Source organism: Caretta caretta, chromosome 6, assembly GCF_965140235.1.
Source record: "Caretta caretta isolate rCarCar2 chromosome 6, rCarCar1.hap1, whole genome shotgun sequence".
Lineage (NCBI taxonomy): Eukaryota > Metazoa > Chordata > Testudines > Cheloniidae > Caretta > Caretta caretta.
The window spans coordinates 74,873,175-74,891,574 of NC_134211.1; the positions used below are offsets into that span (position 1 = coordinate 74,873,175).

The following is an 18,400-nucleotide window of genomic DNA, read 5'->3' on the forward strand; positions in this document are numbered from 1 at the left end:
GCAGGGATTTTATGGGATTGTGAATCGGAGGGGAATGTTTCAGTGCCTCTGCTACTAGACCAAATTCAGAGAGATGTGAATATAAACACCCTTTCAGCTTAAATATTGCATAGTACATTGTTTTAAAAAGGCACACTGAATGACTGTGGCTATATATCTTCCTTCCCAGTGTAGGTCTCCAATTAACTCAGTTCGTTGTTTCTGTTCTGTAGGGCAGGAGGAAGGACCGTTTACATTTCCTAATGGAGAAGTGGCTGAACACAATGAAGAGAGGAAGGACCGAACAATTATGCTTATGGGCGTCTCGTCCCAAAAAATCTCAGTGAGAGTGAAGCCAGCTGTTCTTGACAAGAGCACACAGACTGAGCCAACACTGGCAACTAGCGATGTACCCAACAGGCAGATGGAGAAGGAGCATGGGATACCATCTGAAAATATTTATCTACAGCCTGCAACACCATCTCCATGCCCAAGCCCAGTTCTAAGCCGCAAAAAGGCTTATGTAAAATGGGAAAACAAAGACTCAAGTCAGAAACGGAAGGACGAGCTTCGCATCTATAAACCCTCGTACCAGGAACTGGAGCAGGTACTTACCCAATGGATCATATTCTCCTTTACACTACAGTGGCACAGTAAAGAGGCCTTTAAGTTAATTTAACAATCCACTGTCACTTCAAGGGCCTTTTGCGCTGCCAGGATAACGAACTACTGGAACAATTAATAAGGGATATTTGTAGAGTCTCCATCCCTTGAAAACGTTAAATCAAGATTGGATGTATTTCTAAAAGTTATGCTCTAATTCAAGCATAAGCTATTGAGCTTGATGCAGAAATTATTAGGCCTTTCTTATGCAGGAGGTCAGACTAAATGATCACAATGATCCCTTACGGCCTTTACATCCATAGGTGAAATCCTATTCTCATTGAAGTCACTAGAGCCAGGATTTTACTCCATAAATCTAGTCATCAATTTTAGGGACACGCCAGACTGGGCAATAGTTTGCAAATTAGTTTCCACAGTGAAGATGTTGCCATTAAACTGTAAGCCACTATGCTGATGCCAGGTTAACCCTGCCGTGCCAAAAACTCTCTAGCTAAATAGTAGCACTAATAAAGCCAGACTTTACCATGAAAAAGATGTGAACTTCAAAATTTAATTGGGATCATTAAATATTATAGTTTTTATTTTTTTTGCATTTCTTTAAAAAATCCATAGGACATCAAAGCCTCCCCAAAAAAACTCTGAATGCAACTTCAAGGTGATACAGTTAATCATAAAAACTCAAGAAATATGGAAGCTAAAGCTTCCATAAATAACCTTAACTCTGCAGAACAGAATTTAGCATTTCTAGTTCCATTTCTATTTAAAAGAACAGGCAAATGTATAACAGTTTATGTTGTAATATGTACACATCATAAAATTGATTGGAAGGGTAATGTGGCCAAGTTCACTTTGCTGGTGAAATATTACACTTTCCTGACTTTGTGATTTTTACTGTGTAGAAGTTGCATTAACAGTTTTTCGCATTTAACACCTAGAAAAGTCTGAGTGGTCAAGCAGAGAAAGAGAAATGACACTGGAGAACAAGAGGCTGGAACCAATGAAACTGAAGTGAATATACAGAAAGAAAGACATTGAATGTGTGGGCTACTCAGCTATGGAGAAAACAAGAAGGGTAATAGAAATAAGAAAGCTGAAAGGGAAAGACAAGCACATGATTGTGAGGGTAAAAATAAGAAAAAAATATCCCAAAGAAATGTAAATAAGAGAAAAGAATAGCATGGAATTCATGATACGGGAGGGCACAGATAGCAGCTGAGAATAAAACCAGAAGAGAGACAGATGAGAACTAATGATAGAGAGAGAAATAGAACTTTATAGAAATGAAAGGCATTCAGCAGAGTAAAATGGACAAACCAGACAATCAGCAATGAGGAACTGTAAAATCTATATACAATGTTAACCATTGTAAAATAACTACCTAGAAGCCCGAACCTAGATTGGGGCATTGTTCTAAGCACTGTACAAAACACACAGTAAGAAACGGTTCTTCAAATCCTGGCCCGTGTGGCTCCCGCTGTTATTGGTGCACATGTGTTCCATGAACATGAGTTTCAAACTTTCTGGTAAGCAGTGTCCACTGGGATCACACCTGTGCCCAGTACGTGCTTGTGCTCCCCACAATCCCAAGGCGTAAATGGCCACAAAAACTCTGTATGGGCAGTAAGGTGGAAACTGTGGCATCCTCCTTTCACTTGCAACTAGTCCAATAGTTTTTTTGTTATTAATTGTATGTATAGATTTAGATTATTAGTTAATAGTTTTTCTGCCCATTTGGCAGCTTTCCAGTCCCCTTTTGTCCCAGGGAATGTTCTTAGATGTTTGTGCCTTACCACCTCTATGATAGACTCCAAACCCTCAGCGCTCAAGTTCTACTCTTTCTGCAACAGGCTGATTCTGCCCCCCACCCAGGGCCAGATGACACTGCCATCCTCCTTCACTGGAACAGAATAAAGCAAAGGTGTGTAAAAGGAGCCTGGAGCCCTGTGACTCTGATAACTCTAAGGCCAAGAATATAGATCAGCTCAAGAAAGTGACCCTGACTAGCTCGCCATCTCCCTCAGGACAATGGGAGCCCACTTCAGCTCCACGGTATTGACTGCCTCGGCAGCGACAGAATCCTCAGATGCTAGAGTCTCTCTCAATACCAAAAGAACTTTTACTCTCTGGTACAAGGCTCAGTTAGCCATCCTGTTACCTGCCCTCAGGGAACCCTCCAGTGCTTAATTTGTGCTGGGGCTCAGCCCGGCACCTCTAGTCTTGGCACCTCTAGGCTCAGCCGTGGCACCTCTGGGCTCCCAGCCAGCAGCTGCCGCTCTCCAGCTGCCCAGCTCTGAAGGCAGCACCACCACCAGCAGGAGCGCAGCAATAAGGGTGGCAGCACACCATACCACACCATCCTTACTTCTGCCCTGCTGCTGGTGGTGGCCCTGCCTTCAGAGCTGGGCACCCGGCCAGCCGCTGCCGCTCTCCGGCCTCTCAGCCGGTGCTTAATTTATGCCAGGGCTTTCTGGGGCTCAGCTGTGGCACCTCTTTCCTTACAAATTAAGCACTGGAACCCTCCTCCTCAGTACTAATCCTCACACTGCTGATCCCATCAGCACTTTCTACAGACCTCATCTTCCCCATCCTCCTACCTCCCCCAGCTTCTGCTAAGGAGCATTCCCATGCTCTTAAGAGCCAAAGTAGGGATATCACCCCAGTTTCCCTTCAGGAAAGGCACCTCCCCCATTACACAGTTGAAAGACTTTGGAAGGCTACTTCTCCTTCTCAGTCGTTCTGCCCTTCTTGGCTTTATTGGGCATACTGGGGTGCAACCTCATGTACCTCTAGGTCCCACTCTCCTGTACCTTCAGCTAGAAAAGGACCAAGATCAACTTCCATGCAAAGGGCTGCGTCGCCCACACACTAAAGATGTCTATATATACGGCAGCATGCCGAGTACAGACACTGCATGCCCAGCTAGCATGTGTTCAGTGAGACATGGCTTAGGCCAGAAGAGTGCCCTACATGCAGGAACCTCCAGGATAGATACTCTACACCCAAGCAGTGCTTTCTATGTCTACACTGGTACTTTTAGCTGTACCCTGCTGCTGGAGCCTGTCCCTGCCACAGTGAGAGCCTCCAGCAGCAGGGAAAGGCTCTGGCAGGGGGTGGGGAAAGAGGCAGCCCTTTCCTGCTCCTGCCTCCCTGCTGCTGGAGCCTTTTCTTGCTGCACTGAGGCTCCCTGTTGTCGGAGCCTTTCACTGCAGCAAGGAAAGGCTCTGGCAGTGGGGAGACAGCGGGAAAAGGCAGGAGCTGCTGGAGTTGTTCCCTGCAGTATGTTGCTACATGTGTGGTACTCGTACGCCATACACTGTTATCAGTGTAGACATAGCCACGAAGTCAGAGAGTCAGGGCCTGAATATGAAGAGGAGGGTTCCTCCAGAGATCTGGTTGATGAAATGATAAAACAACCTGCTGCTCAGTCATTATCTCCTGCTGTGGCAGACACCCCTGTACTGATCCTGCCTGCAGCTGATTTTAGGCAGTGGTTTTCTAATTTTTTGAGCTGAGCCCCCCACCTTTGGAGTTCAAATTTTGGGTTGTGTCCCCAACACAGACAAAAAGAGGGAAAAAAAAGAAGAGTCAGGGGTGGTGCTTCTTCTCTGAGCCCTGCCATGTGGGGCTGGCTGGAGCCACCTGCCACCGCCACTTCCCCCCTCTCCCCCCAAAACATTCCTCCATGCCCACCTAGGGGGGCGTGCCTCCACTGTTTGAAGACCTTTGTTTTAGGGCATTTCAAGACCTGCTTGGGAGAATAGCCAATACTTGGGTTATTGCTTTCAGTGCACCAAGAAAAGCCACCAAAGCGCATGATAGCGAGACTGGTCATGCCTATCAGTGAAGGCATCTTAGAGCCAACAAAGGACTCATGGCAGACACCAGCCTCAACTCCTCCTATCTCTGAGGGCTGAGAGGAGTTACCAAGTACTCTGCAAAAGGGATATGAATGTCACTTCTCACCCTACCCCGGGCTCTCTTGTGGTCTCAGCAGTATTAGAAAAGGCCTGACAACCAGCCCTGACTCGGTCCACTCCCAAGGAAAATGATCTAAAGAGGTTGGACTTATTTGGTAGAAAACCACATTCCTCAGTATCCTTGCAACTTATCAGGCATTACTTGCCAAACACAACAAGCAGAGATAAGGTTCTTCCTTTCTCTCTCTCTCTCTCGACCAAAAAATAGAACTGAAGGCAGTGAAGCAAAAGGTTAATAATGGCCAAGACCTCTCACCAAGTTGCGTCTAATGCTGCTGTTCAATTCCTGGCCACAGCAATAACAAAGCATCCTGGCTCCAGCCATCAGGAATCCTGACAGATGTCCAGTATGCTATTGAAGTTCTATCTTTTCGAGGAGCCTGATCTCTTCTGTTCCCAAATTGATGAGGCTTTAAGATTAGAGAGCCATGCATAGGTCTTTAGGGATCTATACATTGGTCACTAAAAGGAAGGCAATCTGTTTCCAGAACCAAAACAGAGATCATCATCTTCCTACCAAAAAAGGTCTGCTGACTTCTCATCTAAGTGGAGGTCTAGATTTTCAAGGAGGAAGACACCTTCAGCTTCTACCTCATAGAGTCTAAGGCTATAATCCTTGCATCTTTCTCCTCAAAATAAGTAGGTTTGATGGGAATACTGAGCTCCCAACCAATCACTACAGAGCTCTCTAAAAGCCCACTTATATTTGGTTGCCATTTATTTTGCTTCTCTCGGACATGAATGGACTGGAATAGCTTTGGACATACAGGGCACGGAAATCATAAAGGGTTACCCTATACAATTCCAATCATTGCTTCCCTCCCAGCCTTCTTCCCCATCCCTTTTCAGGGACCCTTCTCACAAGAAACAGCTGGGAAAAGAAATGGACTCCTTCCCACTCACAGAAGCCCTAGAGACAATTCCTTCAGAGTTCAAAGGAGAAGGGATTCTATTCCCAATATTTCCTTCAATCCAAAAGTAATGGTGTGCTGTGCCCCATCCTGGATGAGAGACATCTCAGTAGGTACATCCAAAAGGATGGTCTCCCGAGCCTCTGTTATACCTGCTCTGAAAGCTCAATATTAGTCCATGGCTCTCGACCTCCAGAATGCATTACTTCCACATTGCCATCAACCTTGCACACAGGAAGTATCATTTTATTTATTAATATTATTTGTATTACTGTAGTACCTGCAGTCCCGTCACGGACCAGAACCCCCATCGTGCTAGGTGCTGTACAAACAGAACAAAAAGACTGTCCCTGCCTCAAAGAGCTTCTAACCTAAGTAGAACACAAGAGAGAACAGATGGAGAGAGACAGGAGTGTGAGTACTCCCATTTGGCCTGTTGTCAGTACTAAGGGCCTTCACGAAATGCCTAGCTATTGTGGTAGCTCATTTACACTGACAAAATGATCTGTACCTGGACAACTGACTCCTAAAGAGAAAGTCCAGCCAAGAAGTCTCCACAACCATCACCAATGTTCTGAATCTCTTTCATTGTCTAGGACAGAGAGTGATCTATGCCAAGTTGTCCCTCACAGAGGATAGAATTTATCACGACTCTTCTTGACGAACTCAAGAAGGGCTTGCCCCCATATCAATAGATTTCACACCATTAAATCTCTTATATTTACTCTCTCAAACCAACCAATGACATCAATAAGGTTTTGCTTAAAGCTACTAGGTCATCTTGCTTCATGCACATATGTGATGCTTCTTTCAGACTTTGCATATGTCCACTGCTCAGTCCTGGCTCAGAATAGTGTAGCAGCCTTTTAGATACCCCACGGACTCTTATCACAGTGCTATACACTGGACTTTCTCAAATGGTGGATGAACCCCAGCACGAGGAGAGGAGATCCATTTCAGACTTTATGCCCATCACTAACTGTAGTCACAGATGCTTCTACGACAGGGTGAATCAGGTCCCAAAGCAACGCCTGCCTTCACATTAACATCCTGGAGTTTTGAGTGATCAGGCCAGCTTTCAAGGTGTTGTCACTGATCAAGCGATCCTTGATGGACAATACATCTGCAATATTCATCAGACAAAATGGTGCTCACTCCTCCCTTTGTCAAGAAGCAATAATTTTCTGAAACTGGTGCGTCACTCACAAAATAACCCCAGGCTGCCAAAGCTAATGCCATATTTGGAAGGGCTGTTCTCAGTTCTCTCTTTGACTAAGTTAGCTAGTTAGACAAGGCACCTCAGTCTGTCCTGTGAGGATTACTGCTTGCTAGCCAGCACCAGTGGGATCCACATGGACAAGGACGCAAAGAGGAAAGAACAGCTACTTATCTTACAGTTACTGTAGTTCTTTGCGAAGTCTTGTCCATGTGGATCCCATGACACACACTTCATTCCTGCTCCTTTGGAGTCCTTATCTCTGGGATTCTGAATTACTGAGGGAACAGAGTTGGTTGGAGCCATGTAGCCCATTGTGTGCTTAGCTGGGGATGGTGGAAGGGAGGGGTGAGGATGTTCAGGGTGCAGGTACAGCCCCCAACAGACAGTACTTTCTAGAAAATTCTGATCTTGTGCGCATGGGACACAAGCACACCAACAGTGAGATCCGCACAGACATCACATCTTGCAGAACCACATCTACTGTAAGGTAAGTAAGTAACAGTTCTCTTCTTACAAGCTTACCTGATCCAATTCACACTAAAGTCAATGGAAAAACTCTCATTCGTCACTGGGAGTTGGATCAGACCCTAAACTGACAACACAGATAAAAGGTGGGAGAAAGCAAGCATTGTTTACCCGTTTTACTGAGAAGGGCTTCAGGCCCAGTACTATTAAGTGACTTGCCTGAGGTAATGTAGGAAGCCTGTGACACATCCAGGATTTAAACCCAGATCTGAATCTCTGTCCAGTGCTTTAACCACAAGACAATCCCTTCCTCTTACAAAAGTTAAACAATTCAAATGAAAACCGAAATGATTAAAATCCTAACTCCAATCAGCATCACTGTCCGAAAATCTCAGGCAAGCAAGAATAAAGCAAGCTCACTTCCCACAGTTTGCAGGCAGCCAGCACTTTGTGGACCTTTGCATATTAATGCACAGGGAAAAGGAAATGAGGAAAGGGTTCAACTAGTACACTGTCATTACACTAGGCAATGGAATCAAGAGACAGCCTGTCACTGCCCCATGAAGCCTTCAGTCTTTGTGAAAAAAAAACACCACAGTAATAATCCATGTTATATCTATCTACAAACCCAAGCAGTGTCCAAAACTAAACCCTCTCCCAACCATCCTTGAAACACGGACTCCCACCTACCACCCAAATCTTCTCCCCCACCTTTGCATCTCCTATGCACTGTGTGGTTGAAAGCTCAGTACATTTAGAACAAATATATTCTGCATGAATCATATTGAAAAATACTGGTTCCAAGCATGAAATGGTTAATTTACCAGCTAACCAAATACATTCTTTAGAGATGCAAACAGAAAATTAATTGCCATTTGCTCATGCTGATCTTTTTTGTTTAACATGCCATTTACTGTTCAGTGCATAATAACCATTTGGAGAATAGTTAAAGAGTCTCTCACAGAAAATGTGAGATGCCAGTCAAGCAAGTGCACCAGCAAACAGGGGTGAAATAGATTTAAAAATCCAATACCATTCACATGATGCCTGCCATTCTCTGTTTTTGTTTAGGAAAGAAATATTCTAAAGGCAGAAAATGAAGCTTTAAAGATTCAGCTTAAACAGGCGCACAAAACAATTGAATCTCTCAGTATTCAACGCAGAAATCATGTATTGGACAATACACAACACAGAGACTGCGCGTAGCTGACAAGGCAGGAGCTCTCCTCTGGATGAAAGAGAGGGCTTTTTGAACTGTGACAAAGCTGCTGTATTCAAGTGAACAGGAAACAAGAGACTGAAAGATTTTAAACAGAGATATAGTCTGTTGAATCAGCGTATTTTGCCTGTTCAATATACTGCTGAATGTATAAATGTGTTCCTTTCTCTGACAGTTTAAAATAATTTATCTTCTGAACATGGGAATTAATACATTCTGGATTCTCTCTCAAGAAGGGTGATGTAGGTCCTGAAGTTTATATTTATCATCAGTAAGCAACTTCCATGTCCAATATGGATGATGCATGATGTGACTCTGCAAGAAGCTACTGTTTCTATCAAGTCCCCACTGCCCATCTACAAGTGTTCCAACAAGGTATGTAATTAAGCGGACACTATCAACTCAATTTTGGCCCAAGTTCAGGTTTTCTGAAACATCTGATAAACATTTGATAAATCTAAGACTTTTGAGCAATTTTTGATCAGAGAGAAATTTCATGGACCCAATGATTGCTGCATTAAGAACTGGAAAGTGCAACTGAGTTCATTGATTTTCATCATCCAACATTAGAAATATAAACCATCAAGCAGTGAAACGAGTAACATTTTAAGTCTTTCCTTTTTAATGCTCTAAGATGTGGTATATAAATATTTTTACAAATAGGATTAAAATTAAGCATTCCTTTAAAATCTTTGCTTTCTGAGCTGGCCTTAGAGGTTCTAGCTACCCAAACTTTTAACCCTGCAAAATTAAAAATTATAGTGCCTCATACAGAGCACGAGACTAGAGCTGTGACACTGGAGTATTGCTTCCACTTTAAAGTTCCATGCTACCATTCAGGTCAAATAGTCTTGATACTGGCCCTGCTGGCTCAGTGGTTAATGGTTGAAGACAGATTTTATTGACAGGAGGAAAAGATGTTGACTATTTTCTTTAACTTTTCTCCATCTTTCAGTCCTTGATTTATAAGCGTGCAATATATTCTTATATTTCAAGATTTAATCATAAAATACAAATATTAAAATGAAGGAAGGGGAATTTTCAGTCCATGACAGCATTTAACTGTCATGGCCTCCAACTATGGAACCTATCAAAGTTGGGGAAGTACAAAGCCTCCTCACCATTGACAGCCTTCCTCTATAGCTTAAGTTATTGTTATTTATTATTTCTGGCACATCTAAGGGTACCCGTCAGGGACTAGGACTCTACTGAGCTAAGCACTGTACAAACAAATAACATGAAGGCGCTTCCTGCCCCCAAGAGCTCATGCTCTAGCATTTGTTGGCATAAATACAAAACAGACTTTATATGTGATTATTACCTGGTTGCCAGCATTTCAGAAAAAAGTGGCCGTGAAACAATTCTGAGAAGCAAGGCTAGTGGAGTTGCATGTACATCATGGGGAATTTCAGGTTATGTTATTGTGGGTAGCTTAGTTCACTAACGGTTCAGCTAAGCAACCAGAATCCACAGCAGTCCTGTCCTTCACATTAGCAAGGAGCCTCTAGCCTTTATCTCTTTTTGTCTCTCATATGGAAGCTGGGGAGATTTGGGGTTTCCTGAATCCCTTAGGATCCTCCTGTCCTGTCCCCATTCTGTATTGAATCCATGTACTCTTTCCTGGCTCCAGTCCCTGAGCAATTAATCCCCTTCCCCAAACATGCCCTCTCAAAATTCGTTTCCTCCATCTCTTCTCCCCCCACCCTTACATTTGAGTTAATTTGGTGCAATAAACAGTCTTTTCCTAACAGGAGTCCTCAGCAGCAAGAGGTTCTTCCCTGCAATTAAATTTCCTGCTCTGCTCTCAGGACCCTGCTACACCTGCCCTTCTGCACACATTCCCTCTCTCTGGTCCTAGGTCACTGGCTGGATCATCCATCCGCTTGCTAAGGCCATTTGTAAAGTCCTTCAGCTGCCTCATCTAAACATTCATGCCAGTGAGAGTCAGATTTTTTTAAACAGACTGTTAATTTGTGTGTGGAATCTGCATTTGGGGCTGTACCTAGCTCCCACTGAAATCAACAGCAAAACCTCCACTGGCTTAGCTGAGAAAAAGAACAAGCCCTAGCACATGCAAGTCATGTAACTACATTTCTGATTTTTGCACAGGTATAAAAATACCTCCCTTTGTTTCTGCAACTCGATTCTTGTCTGTAGTCTTAGTATCCCTGTATGTCTGTCAGACTGTGATAGTGCAAGAAACACTCTTTATAGGAGAGAGCTCCCCAGCCTGTGCCTTTTTGACCAAGAAGCCTGAGTGGTGGTGGTTTCAGACACTCTCTTTTCGCTACCTCTTTTTAGAAGCTGAAGGTTTCTGTACCTCCCTGGGATGATCTGCCTAGAGTTCCCAAATAACAGTCTAGTTTTCAAAAGCCGGATGCTCATTTACAAAGTCCTTTTACGCTGCTCTACCAGCATAAGGGTGTTTTAATGTAACTACATTTCAGGGGGTCTTAGTTTCATTAAGAATAGAGAGGAACACATTAAAACAAAGCTCTGTATACACTATTTAATCGGACACTGTAAAATTCAGCTAGATAGGTTCTCCTTATGACAAACTTATCAATATGATGTATTTTTATTTACTGTGGGCTTGTCTATACAGGGAAGTTAATTCAGATTTAGGTAAAGCATGAATTTAAAGCAGAATAGCTATTCTTGATTAACTCCCTTAACCCATTTTAGATTAAGCTAATTCAGAATAAAGCATTCTTATTCCAGAATAAGAACAACATCTACACAGGGAGTTAATCAAGATCAACTTTAAATTTAAATCCAACCTTAATCTGAACTAACTTCCCTCTATAGACAAACCCATAAATAAAATTAGAGCTGTCAAGCAATTAAAAAAAATATTAATCTCGATTAATCACACTGCTAAACAATAATGGAATACTATTTATATAAATATTTATGGATGTTTTCCATCTCTTCCAATATATTGATTTCAGTTACAACACAGAATACGAAGTGTACAGTGTTCACTTCATATTTATTTTTATTATAAATATTTCCACTGCAAAAATAAAAATGTATTTTTCAATACACCTAATACAAGTACTGTAGTGCAATCTCCTTATCAAGAAAGGAGAACTTACAAATGTAGAATTATGTACAAAAAATAACTGCATTCAAAAATAAAACAATGTAAAACTTTAGAACCTACAAGTCCACTCAGTCCGACTTCTTGTTCAGCCAATCAGACAGACAAGTTTGTCTACATTTTCAGGAGATAATGCTGCCCACTTCTTGTTTACAATGTCACCTGAAAGTGAGAACAGGTGTTCACATGGCACTGTTGTAGCTGGTGTTGCAAGATATTTACAGATGCACTAAAGATTCATATGTCTCTTCATGTTTAACCACCATTCCAGAGGACATGCGTCCATGCTGATGATGGGTTCTGCTTGATAATGATCCAAAGCAGTGCAGACCGATGCATGTTTTCATCATCTGAGTCAGATGCCATCAGCAGAAGGTTGATTTTCTTTTTTGGTGGTTCAGGGTCTGTAGTTCCACATTGGAACGTTGCTCTTTTAAGACTTCTCAAAAGCATGCTCCATACCCCATCCTCTCAGATTTTGGAAGGCACTTCAGATTCTTAAACCTTGGGTCAAGTGCTGTAGCTATCTTTAGAAATCTCACATTGGTACCTTCTTTGCGTTTTGTCAAATCTGCAGTGAAAGTGTTCTTAAAAACGAACAACATGCTGGGTTATCGTTGGGGACTGCTATAACATGAAATATATGGCAGAATGCAGGTAAAACACAAAGCAGTAGACATACAATGCTCCCCAAAGGAGTTCAGTCACAAATTTAATTAATGCATTACTTTTTAACGAGCATCATCAGCATGGAAGCATGTCCTCTGAAATGGTGACCAAAGCATTTAGGAGCATATGAATGTTTAGCATTTCTGGCATGTAAATACCTTACAATGCTGGCTACAAAAGTGCCATGTGAATGTCTGTTCCCGCTTTCAGGGGACACTGTAAATAAGGATACCATCTGATCCTACGAGATGTGACCAGAATCAACTCCTCCCTACTGGCACCATGGCAGAAGATCAACGCCTTGAACACCCTCCTGATCCCCTGTATCTCATTTGTCCTGAGGGGATCTGCTGTGGCGAAGGTACCACTGAACAAGGCAGAGAACATCATCCAGCAGCTCGTGAAGAAGTGGATGTTTCTTCCCCAGAGGGCCAGCAATGAACTGGTGTACATCTTGCACAGGCAGGACAGTGCCAACATCCCTCGAATGGATGATCTATGCGATGTTGCCATGATCACTCATGTCTTCCGCCTTCTGATGTGCCCGGACACCACGGGTGAGGAACATTGCAGAGAGTGCTTTAAAGGATGCCGTCAAGAAGCGAATTGCCAGGACCCCCTCCAACCAAGATGTCGCCACCTACCTGAGCGGCTCGCTGGAAGGTAAATTTGGAAGAGACAGGGGAGACTTTGCTTCGCTCTGGACTCGTGCCCGCAACGCTACGCAATGACTGGAGAAGCGTATCGGCTGCCACTGGACACGGTGCAAGGAATGCCAGAAGCTGGGAGTCCTGGTGCCACAGATGAAGAATACAGCTCACACTATCATCACTCTGAGAGCTAGAACCATGCTGGAGAGGACCCTGAAGGATGCCATCCACTGCCAATATGTGGAAAACCTGAAACGGAAGCTGGACTAGGGCAAGGCATTCAAGGTGACGTGCAAGTGGGACGCCAACAACCACTTCGTCCCCGGGGGCAGCTTCACCTGATTTGCCGATTGGAGGTTCATCCACAGGGCCAGGCTCAACTGCATACCACTGAATGGAACTGTCCACCACGGGAATCAGGACAAGCGATGCAGGAAGTGTGGCTATGCCAACAGATGCTACCCCATGTCCTGTGTAGCTGCAAGCTCCATTCAAGAGCTTTGCAGCTGCGACACCACACCATCCAAGATAGCCTGGCCAGAGCCATCCCGCCACCTGTTGGGGAAGGTTGCTATAAACTCCATCATCCCCAGACCCGACAGCCAACTGCGAGTGAACATAGTCATCACCAAGGAGGACTGGAATATCATCACGGTGGACGTCACAGTGCCGTTCGAGAACAGGACCCCGGCCTTCCACAATGCCCGATCTTGAAAGGTAGAGAAATATCCCCCTCTGAGCAAAACCTTGAGAGCTAGGGGTTACCAGGGCAGACACACGCACTGATCGCTGGAGCCTTAGGCGCATGGGACCCCAGTATGAGTGAGTGCTGAGAGAATGCGGAATCGGTCAATGCTAACCTCGGCTGATGTGGCAACTCATGGTATCAGACGCTATCAAGTAGTCGAGGGACATCTACATAGACCACATCACTGGACATCGGTAATACCAGGAGGGATGATCTGGAGTGCTGATGAGAAGCGCAGTCAGGAAAGTAACAAATACTTTCCTCATGGATTGTATTTTCTAAATGGACAACCAACCTAATTCTCAATTACTGAGGGACAATCTCCACTCATTGATACATTTTGCTTTCCACAACCAAATCTCTGTACAACTTTTCATGAGTGATGTACTCAAGTATTCGGATTCTAATATCTAAACTGTATTGTTAAATCTATTCACCTAAATTTGGGTTATTGCTGATTATGTACTCTGGGTAGCATATGACTTAAAAAACTAACTTTGTATTTGTGGATAATCTAAGCACTATACCCAGATATACAGACACTCTTTCCCCAACCTATGTATTATATACTTTTTAAACATTAGCTTTAATAAAATTTTTGTATCTGGCATGTAAATACCTTGCAGTGCTGGCTACAAAAGTGCCGTGCGAATGTCTGTTCTTGCTTTCAGGCAACATTGTAAGTAAGAAGAGGGCAGCATTATCTCCTGTAAATGTAAACTAACTAGTTTCTCTTAGCGATTGGCTGAACAAGAAGTAGAACTGAGTGGACTTGTAGGCCCTAAAGTTTTACACTGTTTTGTTTTTCAGTACAGTTATGTAACAAAAAAACAAAAACAAACTACATTTGTAAGTTGCACTTTCATGATAAATAGATTGCACTACGGTTAATTGAACAATACTATTTTTTATCATTTTTAAAGTGCACATATTTGTAGTAAAAATATAAAGTGAACACTATTCACTTTATATTCTGTGTTGTAATTGAAATCAATTTATTTGAAAATGTAGAAAAAACATCCAAAATATTTCATAAATTTCAATTGGTATTCTATTAACAGTGCAATTAAAACTGTGATTAATCACCATTAATTTTTTAAATCACAATACATTTTTTTGAGTTACTCGTGTGAGTTAACTGCAATTAATCAACAGCCCTAAAAAAAGAAAAAAAAATCACCAAATTTGAGGGTTTTGTTTTGTTTTTTTAATTCTGACCCTTTTGACCTCCCAGCCTGTCAAGAGTCGCATCTCTTAGCCCCCAGGCCAAGTAGAATCTTACAGCCAGCCCTTTAGTGCCCAGTCCCTTAATCTGTGACCAATTTGATATTCTGGTGTGACAAAATCCATTCCATCCTCCGGGGCAGAGGTGACATGAGCATTTCACCAATTATTATTATTCCAGTTGCACCTAGGAGCCCCAGTCATGGACCAGGACTCTGTTGTGCTAGATACTGTCTGAACATTGTAATGTTTAATTGGGAGGGGGGAGTAAGCCTCCATACAACAGCTGTGTCTCCTATAACGTCTAGCATCCTCCCCTTCTAGCTCAGTATTTTCCCTCTCAAAACCTAGCAGTTCAAATGCTGCCTTGATCTCTCCTCCACCTTACTCACCCTAAAGTCAAGGACTGGATCCTGTGTTTGCAAGTCAATTTTCCCTGGCTGAAGGTGCTAGGGTGAGTTTAACCCAGTCTGCTTTTAAAGCAAGAAAGTGTAGATACCGTTAAGAGGCAACTGAATAGTCTTTCAAATTATTGTCAGATGAACATCCATCTGGCCAGGATGAAAACTGTGTGTGTTTCAAGACGAAGAGATTCATTAGACTTTCAGATGTATAACACATTGTTCACATTGACTGAATGGGGAACCATTATCAAATGTAATTCAACTAAATATCAGAAACTTGTATAACTGAAGGTATTTATGTGCAACATCTACTCAGAGCTCTTCAAGAATACATATTCTTGTAAAATAACTTATGTAGTCTATTGTACACTGAAGCCTTAGCTGACCGAACAAAAATAGCATGTGTACTTTGCATTCAAGTATATGGTAATAAATGTACATTTACCCCATCAAAGCAATTGAAATTGTTAAATATAAAGTGTATGTAGCTTTTATTTAACAAAAAAGTTTTAAAAGTCCAGTTGAAATGACTTGTAAAACTCTAATTTTAAATTCTTGTTTTGAACTTGGGTCTTGGGCTGGTATCTCTATTGTTGGGTAAACCAAGCAGAGATATAAGCTAAGATGATTTGTAGGTCCAATGCTATTTTACTGACTGTAAATACATGTACAGTATGTAAAGATAATTGTTATGCATGTGACTTCTTTTTAATCAGTAGCTGTGAACTCCGTGCAGCTTCCGTTACTCATACACTAAACTTGAACTATCCAGGATAACTGATAAGCATAATAAATTGCATGTCTGGGCTCAACAAAGTAATCCCAACTGAACTTGGACCATGCTTGCAAACTTGCTTTGCCCTCTCCCTTTCATATTTCTTTTTTTCTTTATGAAAAGAAAAAAGGCAAGGGAAGTGCTCTACAAGTTTGACTAAGATGGCTTTCAATTTTAAATCAGTGGATACTACAATATAAAGCATCTGTGCTTTCTTACATCTGTAGATACTGAATGAACCAGATATATGTTGCATCTATTGTCACATATTTGGAGATTATCCAGCAAATTAAATAAAGCCTGAAGAACCTGGCTATCTGCTTAAAAGAACCCTGTCAACTAATTTTAGGGCTAAAATGATAAAAATCTGATTTCATATAATAAAAGATGAATAGAAATACATTTTAAAATTAAAGAGTTCTCTGAAGTTATGTGAATCTAACCACAAAGCCATTGTACCTAAAGCAAGAGAACCAAAAAGTAAAACTGACGCAAAACAAAAGTGAAATTTATCAGCTTAACCTATTTCTCCAAATTAAGTGAAATGCTACGGTAACTTTTTATAACATACACAGCAAAAAAAATATATTCTTTTTTCAACTTTTCCACTTGTGACAACCAAAGGCATTAACAACAGGAAGAATGTATAATAAATAAATAAATTTACAATCTCTTTAAATTACAATTTGGCAGATATCCCATGGGATTTTCATGCACACACGGGATTTATCCAGGCCCAGTGCAATAAACTAGCATTAGTGGTGCAAATTGTGTGTTTGGAATGAGATTTGCAGATCCTGTCTGAACCAGCATTTCTGTCCTGTAAACCACATCCAGAATCAGGGCTTCATGTAAGGAAAGGTTTTTGCAATCTCAGTTTTATTTTTCTCTTAACTCCATCTCAACTTCTCCTTTTCCCTTCTTCTATCATTTTGGTGCATGCAGTATTGTCATAAGGATATCAAAAGAGCCTAAATATGAGTCATATGTCAAAATGTTATAGATCAGAGATAAAGCTAATCAAATCTCTCCTGTTTAAGTTTAAGGACTGGCTAGACTGCCTCTCCCCACTTTTCCACATCAAGCAAAAATATTCATCGTAGTTAAATATTAAAATCCAGTCAATCAGCTGCCATTTTGGCTCTGCTATACCTGTGTCTTGATTGTCAGCTGCTTCAAACTACATTAATCATCCCAGCAAACACAAAAAAAATGGGGGAGGTGAAAGTTTGGGGTAGAAATTAGATATCAGCCTGTGTACTGTACACTCAGTGGTTGTACAAGGATTATTTTAGTGACTGGGAGAGATCCATTTACAGGGGAGTGCCCAAGATAGGTATGATTGTTTCACATATATTGAAAGTATTCAACCAAAAGATAAGTAGCGAAATTCTGGAAATTTCAGGGCATTAATAGTAGTTTCAGGTACTATATCTGCCCGTTAAGTCCCTGTTAAGTGAATATTTGCAGTTTTATATTAATATTTTCCTATTTTTATATCCTCTTGCACTGTGACCCATACCAACAGCAGAAACTGACTAAACGGGGGAAAAGAACTGACTACACAAAAGTGAAAAGCACAAAGTAAATAAACGGGAAAAAAATGTTATAAATTTTTCATTTCTAGTCATTGTAGGCCTTGTTGAGACTAGAGACAAGGGTGAGTTTTTAGAAATGTGTTAGCTGACATTAGAATTGGATGCTGTCTAGAAACTAGTTTAGATAGGTTTTAACGCCTTTAAAATTGTGTTAACATATCATGACTTATCCAATTTAAAAACACCCACTTCTTTCCCTAGTGTAGCTAAGGCATTAAGATTAAAAAAATAGAAAACACAACAGAAAAAAAGATTTAGAGAAGCATAATTTGGTTTTTTGGTTTTTTTTAAGTGGATGGTGTCCCTGTAAAGGAAATACTGCTTATCCTTAGATTTCTAGTCTAATCATTCGAAGTGTTGATTGGTTAGTACTGGTTCAAGAACAAACTAGGACTAACATTTATTTCTGTTTGCCTAACATAGAAGAGTCACGTGTAATTACTGTAAAGTAACTTATGTGTGTTGGAAAATGCAAAGAAAATGTTGCAATAGTAGCAATCTGCATTAATGTTTCTGTAAATTTGTTCGACATCTATAGTGGTGGTAATTTGTAGAATGCTGCCTGAAGATAAATGTTAAAGACAACTGACCAAGTGTACAGATTGTAAAGATTTTTTACATATAAATAAGTTTTCTTTGTGTAATATTTATATTATAAAAGTTGCTAAAAACAACTGAATTAATGCCTATTGTAATTTTTTTTGTCCCATAAGCATCCAAAGCCTTTTTCTCTGGCAGACTTGCCTGATGCCTAAAATACATCCAACAAGATCTCTACTCTGGAATCAGCATTTCTGCATGATGAACTAGGAGCATCAGGATATTTCTTTCACCA

At 41.4% G+C, this 18,400-nt stretch overlaps 1 protein-coding gene across 4 annotated transcripts in view; it reads left to right on the top strand.

Moving 5' to 3' along the window:
• RASGRP1 (RAS guanyl releasing protein 1) overlaps nucleotides 1–18,244 on the top strand; it is an 83,401-nt gene extending 65,157 nt beyond the window's left edge. For 2 of the 4 annotated variants that reach the window (XM_048855827.2, XM_075129727.1), the window contains 2 exons: nucleotides 213–586; nucleotides 8,247–18,244. In XM_048855827.2, coding sequence (XP_048711784.1) covers nucleotides 213–586; nucleotides 8,247–8,381 — 509 coding nt within the window. In that variant the 3' untranslated portion in view covers nucleotides 8,382–18,244. The other 2 variants (XM_075129728.1, XM_075129729.1) reach the window with 2 other exon arrangements.
• Nucleotides 18,245–18,400: the final 156 nt, after the last annotated feature.